Source organism: Triturus cristatus, chromosome 1_1 (genome assembly GCF_964204655.1).
Source record: "Triturus cristatus chromosome 1_1, aTriCri1.1, whole genome shotgun sequence".
Taxonomy (NCBI): Eukaryota; Metazoa; Chordata; class Amphibia; order Caudata; family Salamandridae; genus Triturus; species Triturus cristatus.
In genome coordinates this window covers 118,344,607-118,368,456 of record NC_140579.1, presented here as the reverse complement: position 1 = coordinate 118,368,456, position 23,850 = coordinate 118,344,607, and the positions used below count along the sequence as shown (strand labels likewise).

Below are 23,850 nucleotides of genomic sequence, written 5' to 3'. Positions count from 1 at the left end.
CATAAATTATGATCCATTAGTTAAATCCACTATCTCACTTTTAAAAAAATGGCACCGACTACCATTAAATATCATCGGCAGAATCAACTTAATTAAGATGAAGGTTCTACCTAAATTCGTGTACTTATTCCGTTCCATTCCGTTGGCTTTAAACAACTTGTTTTTCAAACAGTTAGACGGCGCATTTAGTAGCTTTATTTGGGGCTACAAAAAAGCGAGGAGGTCATTGAATTCTCTGAAAAATAATACAAACTTGGGAGGGCTTAACTTTCCCGATTTTAAATTATATTTTTGGTCTGCTTTTGTATTTCGTATCCGCTCTTTATTAAACCAGGGTGGAGCATTTTTTTTTCTTTTTTTTATGTTAAAACATGATTCCAATAAGTTCTTACTACGAGTCAACGACCCCAACTACTTTAAAAGAGTAAAATTTAAGACCGCAAGAGACATAGTAAAGATTTGGGATAACATACTCACTTTTTGCAAAACTACTTTTTTCCACTATAAACTACCGCTGTGGGGCAACCCGGTTCTTCCGGGAATCTTTAACGAACACAATTCTCATATCTGGACAAGACGGGGTATCAGTCAGCTAGGGGACCTATATGGTACGCAAGGCTTTTTAGACTTTAATACACTTAAACTGCTTTATGACCTCCCCGAAGCTATGAGATTTAAACACCGACAGATACATGACTATTTAGTGAATAAAAAAAGATTATTCGAGATTACTGATTGCGACATCTGGATACATTTCTACTCTTCAACAACTAAATCTGCAATTAGTAACATTTATAGCCTTTTAATTAACTCTAAACCAAACGATTGTTCTAAACTAGCTGTCAAATGGGGCAGGCTATTAGGCACAAACGTTACATCGAAAGATATAGAACACTCCCTATCGAATATCAATAATAGCGTTCATTCTTCCAGCTTGAGGCTACAGCAATTCAGAATGACTTGCATGCTATATTATACACCGGAAATCATCTCTAGATGGTCTCTCAACAACTCTATCAATGATTACACTAAATGCCCCAAATGCTCTGCCCACGCAGCCGATTTGGCACACATGCTGTTTTCTTGTCCTATCCTCAAGGATTACTGGTCTGACATTCGCAAGGTTCTAGAAATCAGGTTAACCCAGCTCCCTTCATTCACTGCCTCCTCTGTTTTGCTAGATATTCATCCCACCCTTTCCCCCAGGCTGCTCTGGCTTCAATTCTTATGTCCTGTGCTAAACTAACTTTGGCCAGAGCCTGGACTTGCTCTAATCCGCCATCAGTCTGGGACTGGTGGACACTGGTAACTGAGACTTACTCAATGGAGGCTGCTCTAGCTAATCTCAGGGGGACTCGGTCTCTGATGAAACACGAAAAGAACTGGGGATCATTTATGGAATAGTGTTGCTCCCCCTTCGTGTTTAATTTTGTTTATTGGGTTGGCCCTTTTTTCTTTTTTTTTTTCTCTTATTTTCTTTTCTTTTTTTTTTCTCTCCCTCCTCTCTTTTTGTAAGCAAATGCATGTATTAATGTATGTCTTACTCACCAGCCTGTTCAATAAAAATATTTAAAAAAAAAAAAAAGACAAAGGTCAGCTCACGCAAAGATACTAGTGGAGGCAACAGTGTTTATCAAGCTCAAATTACAAGGAACATCTGTTACCGTTGTGGAAACCCTCCTCACCAGAAAGGTGCAAAGTGTCCAGGAGCAAACGTTACATGCAATTATTGCAAAAAAATAGGACATTTTGCTAGTTTGCATGAAAAGGAAGAAACCACTCAAATCTGTTGCTTGTATTGTTGAGTCTGATCAGGATTCTGATCCTGAAATTATTTCAGTGGTTACTGATCTTCATGATATGGTGTCTAATGTTAATGATTCATCTGAATGTGTGGATCCTGTTGTAGAGATTATAGTTGGTGGTAAATCTCTCAATCTCTTAGTTGATTCTGGGGCTAGAATAACAATGATTACTAAAAAGTTGTTTTATGATACATGGGGCGACAAACAACTTCAACCTCCTGATCGCTCCCCTGTCTCGTACGAGGGACGCAAAATTGACCTTTTGGGTTTTTTTTAAGACAAACTTGTTTTCAAAGACAGGAACATTTGTGGTAAGATTTATGTGGCTGTTAAAGGCCTTAACATTCTTGGTTGGTATCATCAAGGATTGTCCGGAATGGTACTCAGACCAGGTACTAGTGAACAAGTCTTGGTAATCACAGAAGACCAACATTTGGGCAGTTGGAAGGAACAATATCCTTCTGTCTTTGGGGAAAGTTTAGGTACAATTAAGGGTTTTCAACATAAAAAGTAAAAGAAGGTGACCTTCCAATCAAACACAAATTGAGAGGTGTACCTTTCAGTGCGAGAGATGATTTGGACAAAGAACTCAAAATGTTATGCGAGCAGGGAATCATTGAGCCGACGGAGTCCTCGCTTTGGCTTTCTCCCTTGGTAGTTGCTCGGAAAAAATGTAGAAAACTTCGCGTCTGTGTGGACTTGAGGTCTCTCAATAAGGAGATCTGGGTCGATTCCCACCCGTTACCCACAATCTCTGATCTCTTATCAAGTGTCAAGGGGTCTAGATATTTTTCAAAACTAGATCTGGCAAGTGCCTATCATCAAATTGAATTAGACCCTTCCTCTCGTCATCTTACAGCATTTATTTCACCACTTGGCACATTTCAGTTTAAAAGGATGCAGTTTGGGCTTGCCTCTGCGGCATCAGTGTTTCAGAGAGTGATGCAAAACATTTTAGGTGGGATCAGTGGAGTTCTTGTTTTTCAGGATGATATTTTAATTCACTCAAAAGATATTCCTTCACACAATTTACTACTCAAGAAAGTTTTTGACGTGTTAATGAATCAGGGTGTTATAGTAAAATCAGAGAAATGCAAATTTCTTTGTGATGAGATTGAATATCTGGGTCATTTGAATTCTAGTGATGGAATAAGGCCTAGGCAAGGTTTACTTGATGCAATCACTCGTGCCCCTACACCTTCTGACAAGGCAGGAGTAAAATCTCTTCTGGGTTTGCTGGAATACTATTCCAAGTTTGTCCCGAACTATGCTTCAATAGTTCGTCCCATTAGTTCATTATTATGGAAGGGGGTGATTTTTGCATGGACGGATGAGTGTGAAGTCGTCACTTGTTAAGAGCGGGGCACTTAAACCTTATGATCCTACCCTCGCTTCATATATCATAGTTGATGCAAGTCAAGTTGGGTTGGGAGCTGTTTTAACTCAAGATTCTCTGTTGGGAGAAAATAATGTTGAGTTTGCATACAGAGTTTTGAGAGAAGCGGAGTTACAATACTCTATAATTGAGAAGGAACTACTTTCATGTTTGTGGGCGGTTGAAAAGTTCAGACCATACATTTGGGGAAAACGTTTTACATTAAAAACTGATCACAAACCCCTAGTCAGCATATTGAGTTCCTGTACAGGGAAATCATGTTCTCCACGGATACTTCGCATGGTTTCTCGTCTCATGCAATATCAGTTTGATGTACAGCACATCTCTGGAGGTAGAAACCTTAGAGCTGATTATTTGTCGCGTTTTCCACTTGACAATTGGAAGTTGAAGGATTCTGAATGTGTGGTTGGGGATGATGACTCTGAAGATTGTTTTGTAGCGTCTATTGATCTTCATGAGCATGGTTTTGACTCAGTTGATGAATGGGTAAAAGCCCACAGTGAGGACCAAGTTTTGCAACGTATGTGTGAATTAGTTAAATCAGGGTGGCCAAAACAACGTGTACTCCCACAACCTTTACAACATTTTTGGAAAGTAAAGTCTGAAATTTCAGTGGAGGATGGAGTACTTTTGCGTGGTGACAAGCTTATTGCCCCTCAAAGTCTCAGAAGGAATATTATTTCTAAAGCACATGAGGGTTATCTGGGTACTACGCTTACTAAGCGAAGGGTTCGTCAATCCTTCTGGTGGCCAGCGATGGATAATAATATCAATCAACTTATTGATTGCTGTGTGATTTGTCATTCAGCTGACAAAGGTTTGAAGGTGACAACTCCTCCTCTTCTCCCCATAGAATGTCCTTCAGAACCGTGGTCTTAGGTTGGATTGGACATTATGGGACCACTAGAAATACTACCAGGGGGGTGTTGTTTTATTTTTGTCATGATTGACTATTCTTCTAAATGGCCTGAACTTAAAGTTGTCAAGGACTCTTCATCTTGTTCGGTGATCTCTTTCTTGAAAGAGATTTTTATGAGAGAAGGTTTTCCCGATACAGTCGTTACAGACAATGGGACACAATTTATTAGTTCAGAATTCGAATGTTTCTTGCGCTCGTGTCATATTAAGCATGTAAAAAGTTTGCTTTATAACCCTCAATCTAATGGTCTTGTCGAGCGCATGAACAGGGTGGTGGGGGATTGCATTAAGTGGGCAAGATCTCGAAACGCTGACATTCTTAGCTCAATTGACAGTATGCTTTGGTTTTATAGAACTACCCCACATTCCACCACCAAAGTCTCTCCGTTTCAACTTCTAAGAGGTAGGAGAGCCAATACAAGTTTCAAACCTGCATGGATGAATAGATTACTTAATTCTGTTCCTGATGTTGATAGTCTTATGACATTGGTACGTGAAAATGTTTCCAATTCCCAACATAAACAAAAAATGTGGTTTGATAACAAACGTGGTGTCAAATCTGTGCAAGTCTTTGTAGGTGATTTTGTCCTCATTATAACTCCTTTTCATGTAAACAAAGGTGAATCTAAGTTTGGTCTTCCTGTACAGGTTACTAAGGTGGGAAGGAATGCTGTACAAGTTGAAGGAGGGAAATGGTGGAATACTAACAAAATTGTAAAGGTAAAGAAGGTTACAGATTTACCTTGTTCACCTTCAACCTCTCATGTTGTTCAAGAGACAAAAACTTTGGAGGGTTCTCTTAGAAGAAGCAATAGATCGAGAAATGTACCTTACAGATATCGTATTTGAGAATGTGAACATATGTTCTTTATAGATACTGTGATTGAAAGTTGACCATATTTTTTTTTTTGTTTTGCTTGTTTTTTTTTGTTTATTTTGTTGGGAGGAGAGAGGATATGTTATGTTATATCTCTCTTCCTTAGTTTCACTACTCTGTCTATCCATGTACCGTGTCATGGAATCTTATGGTTGCTTGGTAACCCATTGTTGTTATAATTTGAATCGTTTGCGGAGCTGTTGGTGGAGGAGACAGCCTTTCATCGTGCTCCTGTCTGCTGTGTAGCTGTATCTGAATAGACTACATTCAGAATCACCTGCGTCCAAGTAGTTGCTTACTACACTATCCCATGCCAAGACACTGGGAGCCACACTCTCTGGCACCCTGGAGCAGGGAAGTGTTCCAGCTCACTGAGGACAAAAGCAGCTCTACCCTCCTTGTACATTTCACAAGGACCCCGTGCTTTTGACAGATAAATGTGCACATCTAGATAATTTGCCACTGGAAACTCGGATCAGCCCGAGAGAAGATGTCTGTCAAGGCGGGGTGCTTGGAATGTGCCCATGTACGTTGAGTCTCGCCTCCCTCCTTATTACTTTTTTTCACACAAGCCTAGCAGACTCTTACCAGCTACGAGAGCTTCTGTCCGCCAACACTTTACACTTGACTCGAAGGTTGGATTAGCGTTACTTTTGTAATGCTAACCCAATGCGAAACCTATTTGCGGATTACCAAACCAACTCTAATTGGTATTAGCATTGTTTTTGTGGGAAATGAATGCAAAGCAGCGAGAAACACTGCTTTGCATTACTTTGCATCGAGGGGGTGTTACATGGGCATTCCCATCAGGCGCGCAACGCCCATAGGGCTCAAAGGGCTTCAGCCCCCCCCCGTTGTGTGTGTCAGCCCGGTCTGAGACAGTTTCCCGGGCACACACACAGACAGGTCTTGATCTGTTGTGGGTTGCCGTCCGTCTTATTGCAGCCGCACCCAAGTACTTCACAGTTCTCTAAAAGACCATTTGCTTTATAAAGAGGCTTTGTTGTTTTTTCACCCTTTCCTAGAACCCCTGCATCTCCACTCTGCCTAGTTCTTAAAGTTGCAAATTACTTTTGCTGCCACAGTATGAGAAGACATGTCTTCAAAAGAAAATTTAGGCTTTGTTCTTTTTGCAGTTTTATACAGCTCGAACTCCACCCGAAGGTACTGCAACACATTGCTGGAAAAATTTGGTTCTAGTTGCACCCCTGGTTCCCATGCAACCACCCATGATGTTTCATGGTAAATCCTATCTACTAATATTAGTAGACATGGTTTAGGGCCAAAGATTTATCCAGCTGGAAAGCATGTCTTAAACTGAGAAATGTTTCATTTCTCCTCCCTTTGCTGACTTTGCATGTGTGTTGCACTGTGCAGCACACATACACAGTAGAAAATGCTTTGAAGTGTATTAAGGCATAGTTTTTTGTAGGAAGTTTACCTTTCCTGTACAAAACCTATGGGTGGCTCAGGCATGCACCATAGCACTATGACGCTAAAGTGTGTGCTTGGCGCACGGCAACTCCAAACAGCACCGGCGCTAGGGAGAAGGGAGGAGCGATCTGTATCTCTGTGAATATGGCGCTGTCCTGCTCTCTGCCTGTCACGCAGCGCAGCCTCTGTGGGGCTGCGCTGCATTCCGTGACAGTGTTCAGAATCGGGGCCGAAGTGTGTAGCATTTTCTTCACTATATGTCTCTGCTTTCCGCAGCCCAAGGGGTGAAGTTGCCGGTTTTTGTAAACAGGGAACCGTGATCGCAGAAAATTCAAAAAGACAAAGATAATACGGTTTGGGTTTTGAAAAAATTGCAGCATTTTTTGATCTTGCAATTTGTCCTGTGTACATGCAGGCAATCTGTTTTTTATGCACTTCTAAAGTCCTATATATTTAAATGAAAACAGGGCTGCAAGGAGCCGAACCGGGGCTCTGTGAACATCTGAACTCTGAATAAAAACGATGACCTTTTATAAATCTCCTCGTGATTTATTGTCAAGGCTTCTAAATGTCATAATATCAGGACTGTAAGGTCAATGATAAAGCCAAGAGGCGTGTTGTGGCTTTGAGAAAAATCTGCAGTATTTGTGACTGGTCGGTGCCGCTAGAAGGCCCGTGAGATCGGGGCAGGTCGTTTTCAGACAGGTGACGGACTGTGCCCCAGCCCTGATTACCTCCAAGGGGAATCGGACAGGTGAGAATTAATTGAATTTGACTAGCGCCCTGAAAGAGCCAGAAATGACTGACCCTGCCCAGCCCAGATGCCCTGGATGGTGAAGCTTTCTCCAAATTTGCTTAAAGTCATAATAAGTGAGTGACAGACTATCCCAGTCCTACTGGCCACATAGAGACTCTTTCTTTGGACTTTTCTTCTGATCCCATAAACCTTCCATAGAGACTGACTCAGCCCCGCCCCATTACGGAGGCACTAGTCTTCCAGAAGCTTCCTGATTTCACAACTATCAAAGTCTAGCATTTGATTTACTACTTCCAGATACTCCTGCCCTGCCACAGTCACGCAGAGCTGTCAAGATCTTGAGGGCCATGCTTGAGCAAGTCACCCATACAAGATGGCAGGCATGACTGCATGCTTCCTAACCCTGCTGCTGAGCTGACAAATACCCCACAAGATGTGTGATACCTTCATTCACTCCAGACTTCTTTACCAACAGCACAGTGCTTGTTAGAAAGGTAGCCCATTCTGCCATCGGATAACTAAAAACTTCAAGTCCCAGAATGCAAGGTGCTATTGGCTAAATGTCAGGATTCACTGAAGTTGTGGGTTCCTCAGCAGCTCTGCCTGCTAGCCTTGCACACGCTCTGCCTGTCTGGATGACAGCACAATTCCATCATAATGTTTACAAATGCAGTGAGATTTACGTTGCCATTTGTCTTTTAGTTACCAGCTGGCCCCATGCAGGGACGTATCTACCAATGGTGCAGCAGCTGCAGTGGCACCAGGGCCTGGAGCCGGATAGACCCATTGAACTCCGAGAGTTGCTGTATTTACTACCTCAACAGCAGTCCAAAGGGACATTTTTAGGTCGAGCCTAGAGCAGCGCAAGCGCTGCAGCTCGACTTTTAGTAAGGGGGTTTTCAAAGTGCTACACTGTGGCCTAGAGCTTGCGTGCCTGTGCGCAGGCACGCGCTTACGAGCAGAGGCGCCATATGGCTTTCCTCTCTCGTCATGGGTCATCAGCTTTCAAGATACAGAGAGCTTTCTTCCACATTCCTGAAGTCGATAGCTTCCTTGTTGCTCTTTGTTACTACAACTGTCCACAAGGTGGTGGTGTTCCCACACTGTATATGGAAGCTACTTAATATAGACAACATAGAAGTTAATACGGCATAGTGTTGCTTCCTGGACAGTATTGTATCGGCACGGCTTCAAAGTGCTACACTGTGGCCTAGAACTTGCGTGCATACATGCAAGCGCTTACGAGCAGATGCGCCATATGGCTTTCCTCTCTTGTCATGGGTCATCAGCTTTCAAGATACAGGGAGCTTTCTTTCACATTCCTGAAGTCGATAGCTTCCTTGTTGCTCTTTGTTACTACAACTGTCCACAAGGTGGTGGTGTTCCCACATTGTATATCAAAGCTACTTAATATAGACAACATAGAGGTTAATACGGCATAGTGTTGCTTCCTGGCCAGTATTGTATTGACACGGCTGGTGTTTGCATGTCACGACTGTTTAAAAAAACAAGCATTGGCATAGCCAAAGGTCTCGCTTTTGGGACCTTATAAGTATTTAGTTATGCAACTGTTGCATGGCTAAACACTTATAAGGTCCCAAAGGTGAGACCTATTGGCTATGCCAATGCTTGTTCTTACTTGCGTACAGACCCATAGCATCCTTGCTACTCTACTGACTCCACTCGATGACACTGTGGGCCATATTATCAAGATCAGCATTAAAATTATTGCCTCTTTAGTGGCAGGAAACTGCCGCTAAAGCGGCGATAATGGGCTTGATAATATGCCCTTGTGAATTCCCATAGAAGCCTATTTTCTTGTGTGAACATGGCCTTCTATGGGAATTCACAAGAGCATATTATCAAGCCCATTATCGCCGCTTTAGCGGCAGTTTCCTGCCGCCAAAGCGGCGATAATTTTAATGCTGATCTTGATAATATGGTCCTATGTTCCACTCTGAGCCACTCCGCTCTTCAACACTCTACTCCACTCTAAGCCCCTCTGACCTCCAATCCTCCACTCGATGACACTCCACTCTATGAAACACACCTCCCCTCCACAATTCTCTACTCCACTCTAAGCGCCTCTACTCTCCACTCTATGACAATCTATGACACTCCACTCTATGAAACCCACCTCCTCTCTACAACACTCTACTCCACTCTAAGCCGCTCTACTCTACACCCCTCCACTCTATGACACTCCGCTCTATGAAACACACCTCCTCTCTACAATTCTCTCCTCCACTCTATGATGCTTTACTGCACTCTGTGCCTCGCCAATCTATGCCCCTGCTCCTTACGCCACCCAGCTCTACAGCTGTCCATTCTACTCCCCCCTTCTCTGACGCTCAACTTTACCCCACTCCACTCTACCACACACTACTCTACTCTATGAAACTCTGTTCCACTCTGATCCACTCCACTCTAAAACACTCTACTTCACTCTAAACCCCTCCACTCTACACCCCTCTACTCTATGAAACTCTATGACACTCAACTCTATGAAACCCACCTCCACTCTACAACACTCTATTCCACCCTAAGCCCCTCTCCTCTACACTTCTCCACTCTATGACACTCCACTGTATGAAACACACATCCACTCTACAACTCTCTACTCCACTCTAAGCCTCTCTCCTCTACACTCCTCCATTCTACGACACTCCGCTGTATAAAAACACACCTCCTCGCTACAATTCTCTATTACACTCTAAGCCCCTCTAATCTACACTACTCCACTCTATGAAACGCACCTCCACTCTACAATTCTCTACTCCACTCTGTGCAACTCAGTCTACACCACCCCACTCCATGGTACACCACTCTATGCCCCTCCACTCAATGCCACTCAACTCTACTACACTCCACTCTACAACCCTCTATGTCCCTTCACTCTCTGTCCCGCCACTCTACACCTCTCCACTCTATGACACTCCACTTTACGAAACACACCTCCTCCCTACAATGTTCTACTCCACTCTATGGCAGTCCACTCTACAACACTCTACTTGCCTCTAAGCACCTCTACTCTACACTCCTCCACTCTAAGACACTCAACTCTACAAAACCCACCTTCACTCTACAACACTCTGCTCGACTCTAAGCCCCTCTACTCTACACTCCTCCACTCTATGACACTCAACTCTATGAAACCCACCTTCACTCTACAACACTCGACTCCACTCTAAGCCCCTCTACTCTACACTCCTCCACTCTATGACACTCCAGTCTATGAAACACACCTCGACTCTAACACACTCTACTCCACTCTAAGCCCCTCTAACCTCCACTCCTCCACTCTATGACACTCTACGACACTCCACTCTATGAAACACACCTCCTCTCCACAATGCTCTACTCCACTCTGTGCCACTTCACTCTACACCACTCCACTCTAGTATACACCACTCTGTGCCCCGCCACTCTACGACCTGCCACTCTACACTATACCACTCTATGATGCTTTGCTGCACTCTGTGCCTCTCCACTCTTTGCTCCTTCACTTTACGACACCCAGCTCTACAGCTGTCCATTCTACACCACCCTACTCTGATGTTCAACTTTAGCACACTCCACTCTACCACACACTACTCTACTGTATGCCATTCAAGTCTATGACAGTCCACTCTATAACACTCTGTTCCACTCAGTCCACCACACTCTACACCACTAAACACCACTTCACACTACACCACTACACTCTACTCCACTCTGTGCCACTTCACTCTACACCACTCCACTCCACTATACCACCCTCTATGTCCCTTCACTCTATGTCTGTCCACTCTACACCTCTCCACTTTATAATGCTTCTACCCACCAATTATAGACCCATCATTCTAATCGATAACACCCAAAAGCTGATGGGCAGGGTCTTATTGATCCGTATACAGGGGTGGATGGAGGAGCAGGGAATTTTGAGCCCCTACCAGGCCGGCTTCAGATCAAGTATGTCCACCGTGGACCAGATATTCACATTACAGCTACTTTTCTGGAAAACAGTGAGGCTGGAGGGTGGCAGCCTCTATCTCATATTTGTTGACCGGAAGTCCGCCTTTGATCTTGTCCCTAGAAAGAAGCTGTGGGAGGTGCTTGGTGAGCTTGGGATTACATCATACCTTCTCAATGTGCTGGTGAGGCTACACACAGATAACTATGCACAAGTTAGATGCAGTAAATATGGGGAACTTTCCTCGCGCTTCTCTGTCAGAAAGGGGGTTAGACAGGGCTGCGTTTTAGCCCCTACATTATTTTGTCTTTACATCAATGGGCTTATTGCTTTTTTAAACAACATAAAAGATACTGATGCACCAAAACTGGTCACCGGGAAAATACCTGCGTTGATGTTTGCTGACGACACTTTGCTGCTGTCCAAGTCACCCCTAGGCATTCAACTCATCCTGGATGGGTTTGCACAGTTCTGTAATATGAGAGGTTTTAAGATAGATTTATCTAAGACCAAATTTATGGTCTTCAACCCTCCAAAGAGCACACGCCCAAACCCCTCTCTCAATGGCATCCACCTTGACAAAGTAAGGACATTTGAATATCTGGGCATAACATTGTCCGAGCAATTCGGGTGGGGCCATCAGATGACCAAAGCACGGCTTAGGCTCACCCAGTCAGTAGGGGGATAATGAAAATGCTCAGAACATCTGCTTTTAAGCCAGCAGCTCCTGTGGTGGAGATATACAAGGCTCAAGCAAGAGGGGCCACATTATATGGGGTGGTGCTTTGGGGGCATAGTTCTACTATGGATTTTGTGAAGCTAGAAAATAACTTCATGGGAGAGCTCTTAGGTCTACCACGCAGCACCCCACTGGTTCCCCTCCGCATGGACTTGGGTATGAGGCCAATCGATCAAGAAATTGCCCTCAGACCCTTGACATTTTGGCGGAGGTTATGGGTAACTCCCGAGCTGAATGCGTTTAAAGAAGAGCTGAGGGACCTCCTCCCCAGACTCAATTCTAGTAAAAACACCTTGGTTGACCCATATTGGAAGCCTTTCGAATAGGCTTGGGAGACCAGAGCTTTGGTCATCACCTGAGCTATCCTGTCCCATGATTTCTAGGGTGGACCGTGTAAAACATTTTAGGCAATCCAACCTGCTGTCTTTACAGGAGAACGCTAAAGAGGGCAGGTTGACAAGGGAGTTTTTGCAAGTAAAGGAGGTGTACATGAAGGAACCCTTTCTGGATGCAATCCAGCCACCTATGGCGAGGAAACTGTACGCGCAATTCAGATGGGGGAATTTACCTTTGGCAGAGTACACTAGTTCATGGGCTCCGGAGAATTCGAGTGTGTGCCCTAGTTGTAAACTAATGGCTGAAACTGATCTGCATGTGCTGTTTTTCTGCCCGGCATATGTGCTACCCCGCAAACGCTGGGTAACCCAATTATGTAAAAACTTAGGATTTATTTGTTGTGCCGAGGCTTTTAGAGTTTTAAAATATGATACTGATCCTCCAATTGTATTCTCGGTATCTCGGTTTTTAAATGCCATGTGGCATATTAGGAGAGGACTTTTAAAGCATCTATAGGGGAGGATCAACTGGAGGCACCCCTTGTCTATTCTTAAAGTGTATTTAATGATTGTCGGGCTCTTTTTCTTAAAAAACTGAACTTGGTAGTATGTGTTTTTAATTGTGCATACACTATGAAAATGTAATTGTTGTATAAACTTGGGAATTGTTTTTTTTTGCACTTTTATGGCCTGAACGACCGAAATAAAGTTTTTACATACATACATAATGCTTAACTCCACTCTGAGCCCCTCCACTCTATGCCCTGCACTTTATGCCACCCAGCTCCACCGGCGCCCATTCTATGCCCCCCTATTTGGACACTCTACTTTAACACAGTGCACTGTACAACACTCCACTCTACTCTATGCCACTTAAGTATACGACACTCCACTCTATGACACTCTGTTCCATGCTCCACCACTCCACTCTATGACACCCTACTCCACTCTAAGCTACTGCACTCTACGCCACTCTAAGCCACTGCACTCTACGCCACTCTATGCCTCTCACTGTGCACCCACTACACTCTACACCACTAAATACCACTTCACTGTACACCACTGCACCCTACTCCACTCTTTACCGTCCCCACTTTGCTAAACTCAACTCCACACTACCCGATGCCACTCCAATCAATAACACCCCATCTACTCCTCTCTATGCCACTACGACACTCTACATCCCCTTCACTCTACAACACTACTTCACTCTATGCCACACCACTATACAATAATCTACTCAACTCTACGACAGACTACGCCACTCTATGGCACTCCACTTTATGCCACTCCACTCCATTCCATGCCACTCTCCTTCACGCCACTAACTTTTAACCATATTGAACAGAAGCCACCCAAATGAACAACATAGCTAAAACACATTGGCAAAGCCTAAAGCTCTCACATAGACAAGACCTATCTGCTTTGCTAATGCTTGTTTTTCTTTGTTGAACCACAGAGAAAGAGGCCCCTGGCATGTAGCCTGGGATTAATTACCACCTCTCTTCCAATCTCAAATGAAACTGTCTGCATTTATGGCTGGTCCTGGAAAAGAGTCCAGCTGGTGAAGCCAGGTACATTCCTTGCATTCTTGTCCTTTCCCCCCTTGACCAGTCCAGGCTCTGCTCCCTGGGGGTGCTCCCCACAAAGGACCTTGGTCCAGCCACTTCACTATCCCTTCGGGAAGGGGGCCAGACCAAGGGGGATAATCAGGGCCACTGGAAATATGCACAGGGGAGGACCAAATTATGTGGCAGAGTTGAGTAAATTATACATCAAGAAAAGGGAAATTATGCAGCGCAATGCGGTCGATTTGTGACAGTATTACTTTAGTTTGTCATTTTTACACATATTATTAACTTATTAGTACCAGTTTAACAGCCAACTATAGCAGTAACTAGCAGACCAGTGATCAGTCAACCTTTGTGAAGGGCCTTCCACTTTGCAGCAACACGAGTGGCAGCATTTTTGGTAATTTTTAATCCTGTTAAACTAGAAACAAATTATGTTATATTAATCTGCACAATATGCAGCAGTTGATGGCTTATGTGGCAAATGCCACTGCCACAAGACCGCTTAATTCCAGTGGCCATGGGCATAGTCTGCTGTCCATGAATCACTGGGAGTCCACTCTGAGCCCAAGAGCTCACCAGAAAGAGACTGCGCATGCGCAGGCAGAGATCTCTGACTTTCCACGGATCTGATTCACAGCGCAGTGCAGTAAATAGACCAGAAACATATAGTTGTCTTCGCACGACTGCCCTATGCACACTAGCCTTGTAAATCCGGTACACACTTAAAATGTCAGATCATTCCAGATATTGAGTAGAAACGCCTAACTCTGGTGCATTCGTGTCTTCACCATGCTACTAACTCGATAGTGAATAGAATCTGTATAACTTTATAGACACTTATTGAGTTATTTAAATGTGCACTGCATCTGAGTTTCCACCCTTCACCAACTTCTTGGAGTAAGCTATGCCACTTCAACATCACTATTTTCCTGAAATTAAGGTTAAGTACAATATTGATTTTTGTATTTTTTGTATTTGAATTAAATAAAATGTTTCAGAATTCTGTATTTGTTTGATTATACTTGTTTCTGTTTGTTGGGTATTGTTTTGAGGCTCAAATATTAGTGATTTCTTAGGTCAGAGTCCCTGGCTTCCAGTAGTGGTTCAGTGGGGGTCCACAGAAGTTAGAAGCTTAAGAAACACGGCTCTAGATGAATAAAGGAAATCTGTGCTCGACTGTGACCTCTTGAGGAAGGATGCAGAACTGCAGCTCTTACCTGATCTGCTCCTTAGTGGCAGTGGCAGTGGCAGTGGCGTAACGATAATTGAGGAGACCCCCCTGCAAGGTATGTGGACGGCCCCCCCCCCGGCCAAAGTGCAGTGCTTTTGTGCAGGGCTTGAGGGCAGAGGATGCAGAAAGAAAAGCTGCTCAGCCAGGTACCGCCCTCTAGAGGGACCTCTACAGATACAACATGATCATCTCTGTAATGGAAGTAGGAAGGTCTGTGTTACGATGGTAGGTTTTTACATGTGCACCTTGTTGGACTCCATACAGGGTGTCATCACCGATCTGTTATTGTCATCAGCTGTACGTTCTGGAATGTTCCAGGTCATTTGCTGGGATGGACAAGAGAGGAGGTTCACTCGAGGTGTGCGTTGTCACCCTCTTGTAGTGTGATGGAGCATGAATTTACAATAAATAAGGACTCGTAATACAGATTAATGTGGCGTCGTCTTTACAGACTGCAGCTGAGGCTTTCTTTGCCTCTAGTGCTCTCACACATCCTCTCTTGTGCAAAGAGCTAAGCAACAGAAGGACATAAGAAGCTAAGACAAAATTCATGAAATTCCTAAAACTCTGTGATTTCAGGTAACTTTCTTAGGCATGCATGGATAATGTGCAAAAAACTCTTGAGATACCAGCTGGCGATGGGATAGCATAGAACATGCCTTGAAGAGAGATATTTACTGTGTGAACCAGTCTCCTGATGGTATTTTGTGAAACCTTTTTTGTGAGGGACGTGCTAAGCACAAAAAGTGAAGCACAATACCTGTAAGTCAGATTTCGCTATAAAAGAATATTTTCTTTTTATAATTTCTTCAAACTACGCCACTTAGCATAGCCCTTTGGCCTCTATTTTGTTCATATTAGGAGTTTTGTTAAATGTTGTTGGAGCCTGCACATCTGCTCTTTCTGGTCACAGGTTCGAGCCCACCTACAAAGATGTAATGTTCTCATAGGCACTAGAAGTAGGGGTACGAGGGGGTGCCCCAGCACCCCCAAAATACACAATGTGGGATTTCAGAAGATGAGTGAGCAATAAAAATGTCTTTCAATATTTTTTGAATCTTATTAAATTTACTGTGCATTTAAAGCTAGAGGCTAAATTTCAGGCCCTGCCTGCTCACAAAATGGTGCTTCTGCTTTCAAATGGAGATTGTTTTTTACTTTTCTTTCTCTGACTCTAAGGTGAAGTATGTGACAACATTGCTGGGGTACAGGGACTGTGAAAGGAAAGACTGTAGTATGTCATCTTCTAAAACAACACAAGTTAAATATCTGTAAATTTACTGTACAAATATTTCAAAATATATCAGCAGTTAGGTAAGGACGAATGAAGAACAGCTTTTGTAATTCTGATGCACGATGGAAACAAATATTTGATTAGGATTAAAACAAATTAGCACACTTTCCTTGCTCATTTCCTTGGTCATGGGCACAGGTTAACAATTTGCTGAGACCCAATTTCCACACATTATCGTGGGTGCGTTGTGTAGTTTTATCAGTACAACTGTCTGACTGTGGAAATGTAGTGCCCATTTCAATGGAAAATGTGCTGTCTGTAAATGCCAGTGTGCTGCCACACAATGTGTTAATATATTTTCAGTCAGTGACCCCCCACAGCCGCGCCCCCACAATGCACTGCCAGCTACATACCACACCATCACCACGCTGCTGCTGAATCGCCATGGCTCATTTATCTATAATTGCTCTTTGTGACATGCTTGGGTTTTTCATTAACCCTAGAACTTTTGTGATGTAACACTGATGGCAGCCCCCACCCTAAAAATTGTTCCAGCTCCCCTGAATGTTCTAATCATGACTTCTTATCTCCACAGTTGGACAAACCACACCAGATGCCACAGCTACATCTGCCAGTAAGTCAAGTATCTTATGCCTTTCATTTCTTTACATTTATGCTTCTTTTAGACACATTTCTTGAAGTCTTTAAAAACTCTTCTAGATGCTGGGTCCCTGAACACCTTCCCTCCATTTCTAACGCCTCAAAGCAAGCCAGTCATCACATATCTCAGCATTCAGATTCCAGCGACTTGTACCTTCCTGCTTCTCTATCACCCACCCACTTGCTCTCATAATTAAAAACTCCACTAGACCAATCAACGCCCTCCAAACATAACTTTAAAGAAACACACTTTATCCTACTCCAAATGCCACCAAATATTTATTATGTTTCACCACCTAAAGAAAGACACACTCTTGAATGCAGGTCTGTGCCCCCTGACCTCTAACACCAAGATGGAGTTAGCCTAAGTCCGGTGACCCGCAGCCCCTCGCCCCGCTTTAATGTAATAAAAGCAGAGGTCTCCACTCCAAGTCTGCCTAGTAGTAGCCCATTCTTTATGTTAAGTATTCTGTGGTCTTGTGTTGCACCCGCTTGTGCCCGGCTAGAGCCCTCAAGCCCAGAAATGACTGGATCAAGGGAATGACAGGGTGCTGCTGACACGAATTTCAAAATAGCATTATGTCTTCTATATATTTTCCTCTCATAGGTGCAAAGCACCAGACAAAGTAAACATCTAGTCCAGTTATATCTTGTGTTTTTGTGAGTTATGCACCTAAAGCTATCATGAATGTATACATTGTCCATGCTTAAGCAACATAAGCGCTCATTGGCAGTAAAGTAGAATGGTACAACAGCTGTGTTTGATATCAGATGCAGTCATTGTCCGTCTTCTAGGTCAGAACAAATACTCCTATTGGTTGCCATAGGAGGTGTGGCGAAAGGTGCATTACACAGCCAACACATGTTTCGCCCTTGTAATGCGCACAGAACTGGTACTTCCTCAGGGCTGCAATGTTAACAGAACATATATAAGATAAACAAATATCTTTTCAAGTATTAAAATCATCACTCACAAACAGTGGCCACGCTAGTGTCACTGCATTTGTGCTAGTCAACTTAAAGAATCGTCTCATTCGTGAGCTAGTGCATAAATCGTGAAATAAGCTATTTTTGGTGCTAAGACAATAATTTTAAAGTGAAAAAAACTTACTGTTTATAGTTAGAAATGAAGAGCAAGGAATTTCTATAGGAAAAATGTGGTAGATATTTGAGTAAACTTTTCTACTAGAACTGAGTTCCCCCAGAGTACTGAACCCAGAAGGAGTTTCCGTATAGTAACCCCTTTCATAGTACTTGAGGGGATCTAGCACTGAAATAAGGGCAGTGCGGAAATGAAGTATAAACTCAGATTTGAGTGGGCAGTAACGTTAGCTGCTTGTTTATGAAAGACGGTAATTGCAGGTATTATACAAATTATTATACAAAAAACGGTATTGTACTAATTATTATACAAAAACAGGTTTCAATCAAATGTATTGGGGTAAGTGGCAGAACAGAAAACCTTGAGTGATGCTGCCAATAAAAGCAAACTTCGAGACAGGAGATTGACCGGCAGAAGCGCAGACCATTCTTGTGGCGGTGACATGAAGGGGCATGCTTTAATCGACTCCTGTATAAGTATATTGGGGGGAGAAAAAAAAACAGGGTTGAAGAACACTAGACCGCCCTCTCTCTTTAATGACCAGGAACTGACTCGCCTGTGCCTAGTGGTACGACACTGCATCCTCCTCTGTCTTTAATGACCAGGAACCACCCTCCTGCCCTTAGTGGTATGGGCTCTGAATGGCCATCTTTCTTTAAAGACCAGGAAAAGACCCAACTGTTCCTACTAACCTGGGCTCTGCACCACCCTCTCTCTAGGACCAGACCCGGCTATCCCTAGTGGTACAAGCTCTGCATCATCCTCTCTCTTTAATGACCAGGAAACGACTTGCCTGTCCCTAGTGGCCTGAGCTCTGCACTGCTCTCTCTGTTTTACCCACCTGTCCATAGAGGCATGACCTTTGCACTGCCCTCTCCCTTTAATAACCAGAAACGGACTTGCCTGTCCCATGTGACCTGAGCTCTACATCATCCTCTCTTTAATGACCAGGACCAAACCCACCTGTCCCTAGTGACCTGAGCACTGCATCATCCTCTGTCTTCAATGATTGGAACTGACCCGACTGTCCATAGTGACCTGAGCTCTGCATCATTCTCTATCTTTAATGATTCGAATTGACCTGACTGTCCCTAGTGATCTGAGCTCTGCATCAATCCTGTTGCTTGACCTGAGTGTAGCTTTTGATACGGTGGATCATAAAACACTGAATTACAGGTTGGAGAAAGTAGGTAACCGGGATATCGCCCTTAGCTGGATAGTGTCATTCCTAAAAGACAGATCCTTCCAGATAACGGAATGCGGACATCTCTTAGATGCTCTCGGGATTGTATGCGGAGTACCACAGGGCTCCACCCTTAGTCGCACAGTTTTCAATCTCTACATGCAACCTCCGACTGAGATTGTCAAGGAATTCGGTCTATCTGTAGTATCCTATGCAGATGACACCCAATTGGTAGTCTCAGTGGCAGAGGGTCCTAAATCAAACTATAGCCAAGTTGTGCCTTGCATGGAAAAAGTAGCAAAATGGATGACCAGCTGTAGGTTAAAACTGAATGGCGACAAAATGGATCTGATGTTCTTGGAAAATAACTCTGTGCCACGAGTCACCATTAGCTGGCCAATAGGACTGGGATGCCCTCCCATCCACATAAAAAATCTGGGAATGTGGTGGGAGCACACTCTCTCCGTGAAAATACAGGCACGGAAACTGGCTGCCACTTGCTTTGGAATACTAATGTATGCTTTGCAAAATTCTAGGTCTTATCCCCGAACAGACCCGGGGAACAGTTATACAGTCCCTGGTTGTCTCACAATTGGATTACGGGAACTCCCTTTATGTGGGATCACCCAAATATGTGTTGAACAGACTACAGGTTGTCCAAAACTCAGCAGCCAGAGTACTCAGAAGTATACCCAGGCATGAATCAGTGAAAGAAGTACTTAGACTACACCACTGGTTGCCGATCCAGGCCAGGATCAAATTTAAATTGTTATGTATAGCACACAAATCCATGAACTGCAAGGGTCCAGCTCTTCTCAGAGCACTTCTTACACCATATACGCCCGAAAGATCTCTCAGATCGCCTCATCAAGACCACAAGGATAAAGAGATCCAGAGGGGGAGGAAGATCGTTTTCGCACCTAGTGCCAAAGCTGTGGAACTCCATGTCCAAAGTATTGAGATTGCTCACAGATAAAATAAGCTTCAGGAAAAAACGAAAGACATGGTTGTTTCCCTGATAAACCTCTGATCCACCTGTTACCATCTGCTCCTCAGCGGAAGCCCCTGGACAGCTATGCGCTTTTTAAAGCCCTAAACATAAACATCATCCTCTCTCTTTAATGACCAGAAAAAAACCACCTGTCCCTAGTGACCTGAGCTCTGCATCACCCTCTCTCTTTAATGACCAGGAAAAAAAACGCCTGTCCCTAGTGACCTGAGCTCTGCATCACCCTCTCTCTTTAATGACCAGGAAAAAAAACGCCTGTCCCTAGTGACCTGAGCTCTGCATCACCCTCTCTCTTTAATGACCAGGAAAAAAAACGCCTGTCCCTAGTGACCTGAGCTCTGCATCACCCTCTCTCTTTAATGACCAGGAAAAAAAACGCCTGTCCCTAGTGACCTGAGCTCTGCATCACCCTCTCTCTTTAATGACCAGGAAAAAAACCGCCTGTCCCTAGTGACCTGAGCTCTGCATCACCCTCTCTCTTTAATGAGCAGGAAAAAAAACGCCTGTCCCTAGTGACTTGAGCTCTGCATCATCCCCTCTCTTTAATGATTGAAACTGACCCAAATGTCCCTAGTGACCAGAACTCTGCATCATCCTCTCTCTTTAATGACTAGCAAAAGACCCACCTGTTCCTAGTAAACTTGGCTCTGCACTGCCCTCTGTCTTTAATGAGCAGGACCAGGCCCGACTATCCCTAGTGGTACGAGCTCTGCATTATTCTCTCCCTTTGATGACCATGAAAAGACCCGCCTGTCCGTAGTGACCTGAGCTCCACACTGCTCTCTCTCTTTAATAACCCTGACCAGACCCGACTATCCCTAGTGTCACAAACTCTGCACCACCCTCTATCTTTGACCAGTAAAGGACACACCTGTCAGTAGTGGCACGACCGCTGCACTGTGCTCTCTCTTTAATGGACAGGAACGGACCCGCCTATCTATAGCTTGGAGCCCTGTAATGATCCATTTCGAGCAACCAGGTAAAGACCATGCACATTCTAGAAACCTGGGACTATATACCATAACTTTTAATGATCAGGAATAATAAACTCTCCTGCACCCAGTGGCCAGGAGCTCTTGACTCCCTCCCAGTCTAAGGGCCAGCACTGGACCTGCCTGACCCTAGTGACATATATAACTCAGCATCCCCTTATCGAATAATGACCAGGGCAGTCCCTGGTGACAAGGAACCACATAAAGGCCAGGAGCTAGACTTTTCTGACACTCTCTAATGTCCAGGACTGGACCCACCAGCCCTTAGTGGTGATGGTGGGTGAGGGGGCTGTGTCACCCTTAGCTTAAGTACTTGGAAAGAGCTGCCTATCTTCAGCAAACTAGACCTGAAATAGACACTTGTGTCAGTGCAAAGGAATCTCTCTAAGTCAGTTTAGTGTACAGACATCTCACTGCTGTTTCTGTTGATATCTGTACTGCTAGCTGATGAAAAATTCTCCCTTCCGTTAGTTTCTTGTCTAGCTTGACACCTATTCTCTCTCCTGCTGCCAGGGTCATATTGCTGGTGGTGCTCCCTTCTCTTAGATTTGCTCTTGCTTGGTGGCAGTGGTCCAGTCTGGTACCTGTGCTCACCTTGGCTGGCTGTGATCCCTTCTGCTGCCCACCCCATCTGGCTGCTTATTCTCTGTTCTACTGTGCTCCAGTCAGAGAGCTGTGGTTCTTCTCTCTCTCCTTGGCTGTGATCCCTTCTGCAGCCCACCCTTTCGTGATGTAGTCTGCTGTGCTTCAGTAAGATGGCTGTGGTTTTGTCTCTCTCCATGGCTGTGCTCCCTTCTGCTGACCAACCTATTGTGCTCTTTTTCTGCTGTGTTCCAGTCTGACAGCTGTGGTTTGTCTCTCTACTTGGCTGTGCCCCCTTCTGCTGACCAACCTCTCATGCTCTATTCTGCTGTGTTTCAGTCAGGAGGCTGTGGTTGTGCTCTATTTTCCTGGCTGTACAACATGTTAGTGGCTTTGATCAAACTTACTATTCGTGAGCCTACATGTGTGTGTGCTCCATCACGCTGGCTATGTGCCCAGATGCTAGATGCTCCTCCTCCTGCTGCTGTGTGCTTTGCAGTGGGCTCTGTTCCAACTGGACTTCTCTGCTCCCTGCTGTTACCTCAGTGACATTCTGCTGGGTGTGCTTCCTTCAGCTGGCTCCACTCCATTTAAACATCTATGCGCCCTTCAGGTACTTGGATGATTTACAGATGTTAGTGTTTCCTTCAGTTGTCACTGCTTCAGCAGACAGGCTGTGCTCCCTTCTGTTATCTTTACTTACTGCTGCTGAGCAGCCCGTACCTGATGCCTATGCTCTCTCCGGCTGGCTGCAGTCCCCTCAGACCATTCCGCTAGCTGACTCTTATAACTTCACTTGTATACTGTTGTGCATTGTTTGGGGCCTTTGTACATTAGGAAGCAGTTTGGCTTCTACGTCCCCAGCAGAGATTTGTGCTCAGCCGCCAAATGTCGGATGATTATCCCCCGATTTCATAGGTCACGGTTGGGAGGTCAGTCCTTCTCTGTTAAAGCGGCTATGGCTTGGAACTCTCTCCCATTGGAATTGCGGCATATTGAGGATCTTAGACTTTTCAAGAAACAATTAAAAACTGTTCTCTTCAACTAGCTGATCCATACTTTCCACTCCATTGGGCTTTGATAACTGCACGTGCCAGGACACTCTCGAGTATTTGAGCGCACAATAAAACCCTCTATAACATAACATAACATAACATAACATCTCCCATCATCATGTTCCCTCCTTCTTCTTGGTGGTTTGCCCATTTCAGCTCACATCCAGACTGTTGCCACTGGAGCTGTGCTTATGCATGCTGGTTTTTTTTCCCTTTTGAAAGTGCTTTAACCATAATACGTGATGAAAATAACCCCCTAAATGTGTCTTATTTTTGTGCATTAGCAACAACAACACCAACTGCCGCAACAGCAGTAACAACTGCACCAACAACAGTTGCCACAACAGCTGCTACTATAGCACCACCAACAACAGAAGCCACCACTGCAGCCACTACAGCAGTAACAATGGCTGGTACAACAGCAGAAACAACAGCCGCCACTACAGCTGCCCCTACAGCAGCAACGACAGCCTTCACAACAGCTGCCACTACAGCACCAACAACAGCAGCCACCACTGCAGACACTACAGCAGTATCAACAATAGCTACAACTGTAGCCTCTACAGCAGTATCAGAAGATACAACAACAGCAGCAACAACAGCTGCCACTACAGCAGCAACAGCCGCCACAACAGCTGCCACTACAGCACCAACAATAATAGCCACCACTGCAGCCACAACAGCAATGACAGCAACAGCCACAACTGCAGCCACAACAGCAGCAACAACAGATACAACAACATCCCCAACAACAGCAGCCACCACTCCAGCATCTACATTAGTTACAACAATAGCCACAACAGCAGCAACAACAGGAGACACTACAGCTGCCACTATAGCAGCAACAACAGCTGCCACTACAGCAGCAACAACAGCCACCACTACAGCAACAACAACAGCAGTCACCACTGCAGACACTACAGAAGTAACAACAATAGCTACAACTGTAGCCTCTGAAGCAGTATCAGCAGATACAACAACATCAGCAACAACAGCTGCCACTACAGCTGCCACT

At 44.4% G+C, this 23,850-nt stretch overlaps 1 protein-coding gene across 1 annotated transcript in view; it reads left to right on the top strand.

Annotated features, from left to right (window-relative positions):
- The first annotated feature begins 3,480 nt into the window (after positions 1–3,480).
- Positions 3,481–23,850, top strand: part of LOC146869717 (uncharacterized) — a 73,987-nt gene continuing 53,617 nt past the window's right edge. The window contains exons 1-2 of the mRNA XM_085640206.1: positions 3,481–3,721; positions 16,848–16,886. Coding sequence (XP_085496332.1) covers positions 3,481–3,721; positions 16,848–16,886 — 280 coding nt within the window. The remainder of the gene's footprint in view (positions 3,722–16,847; positions 16,887–23,850) is intronic.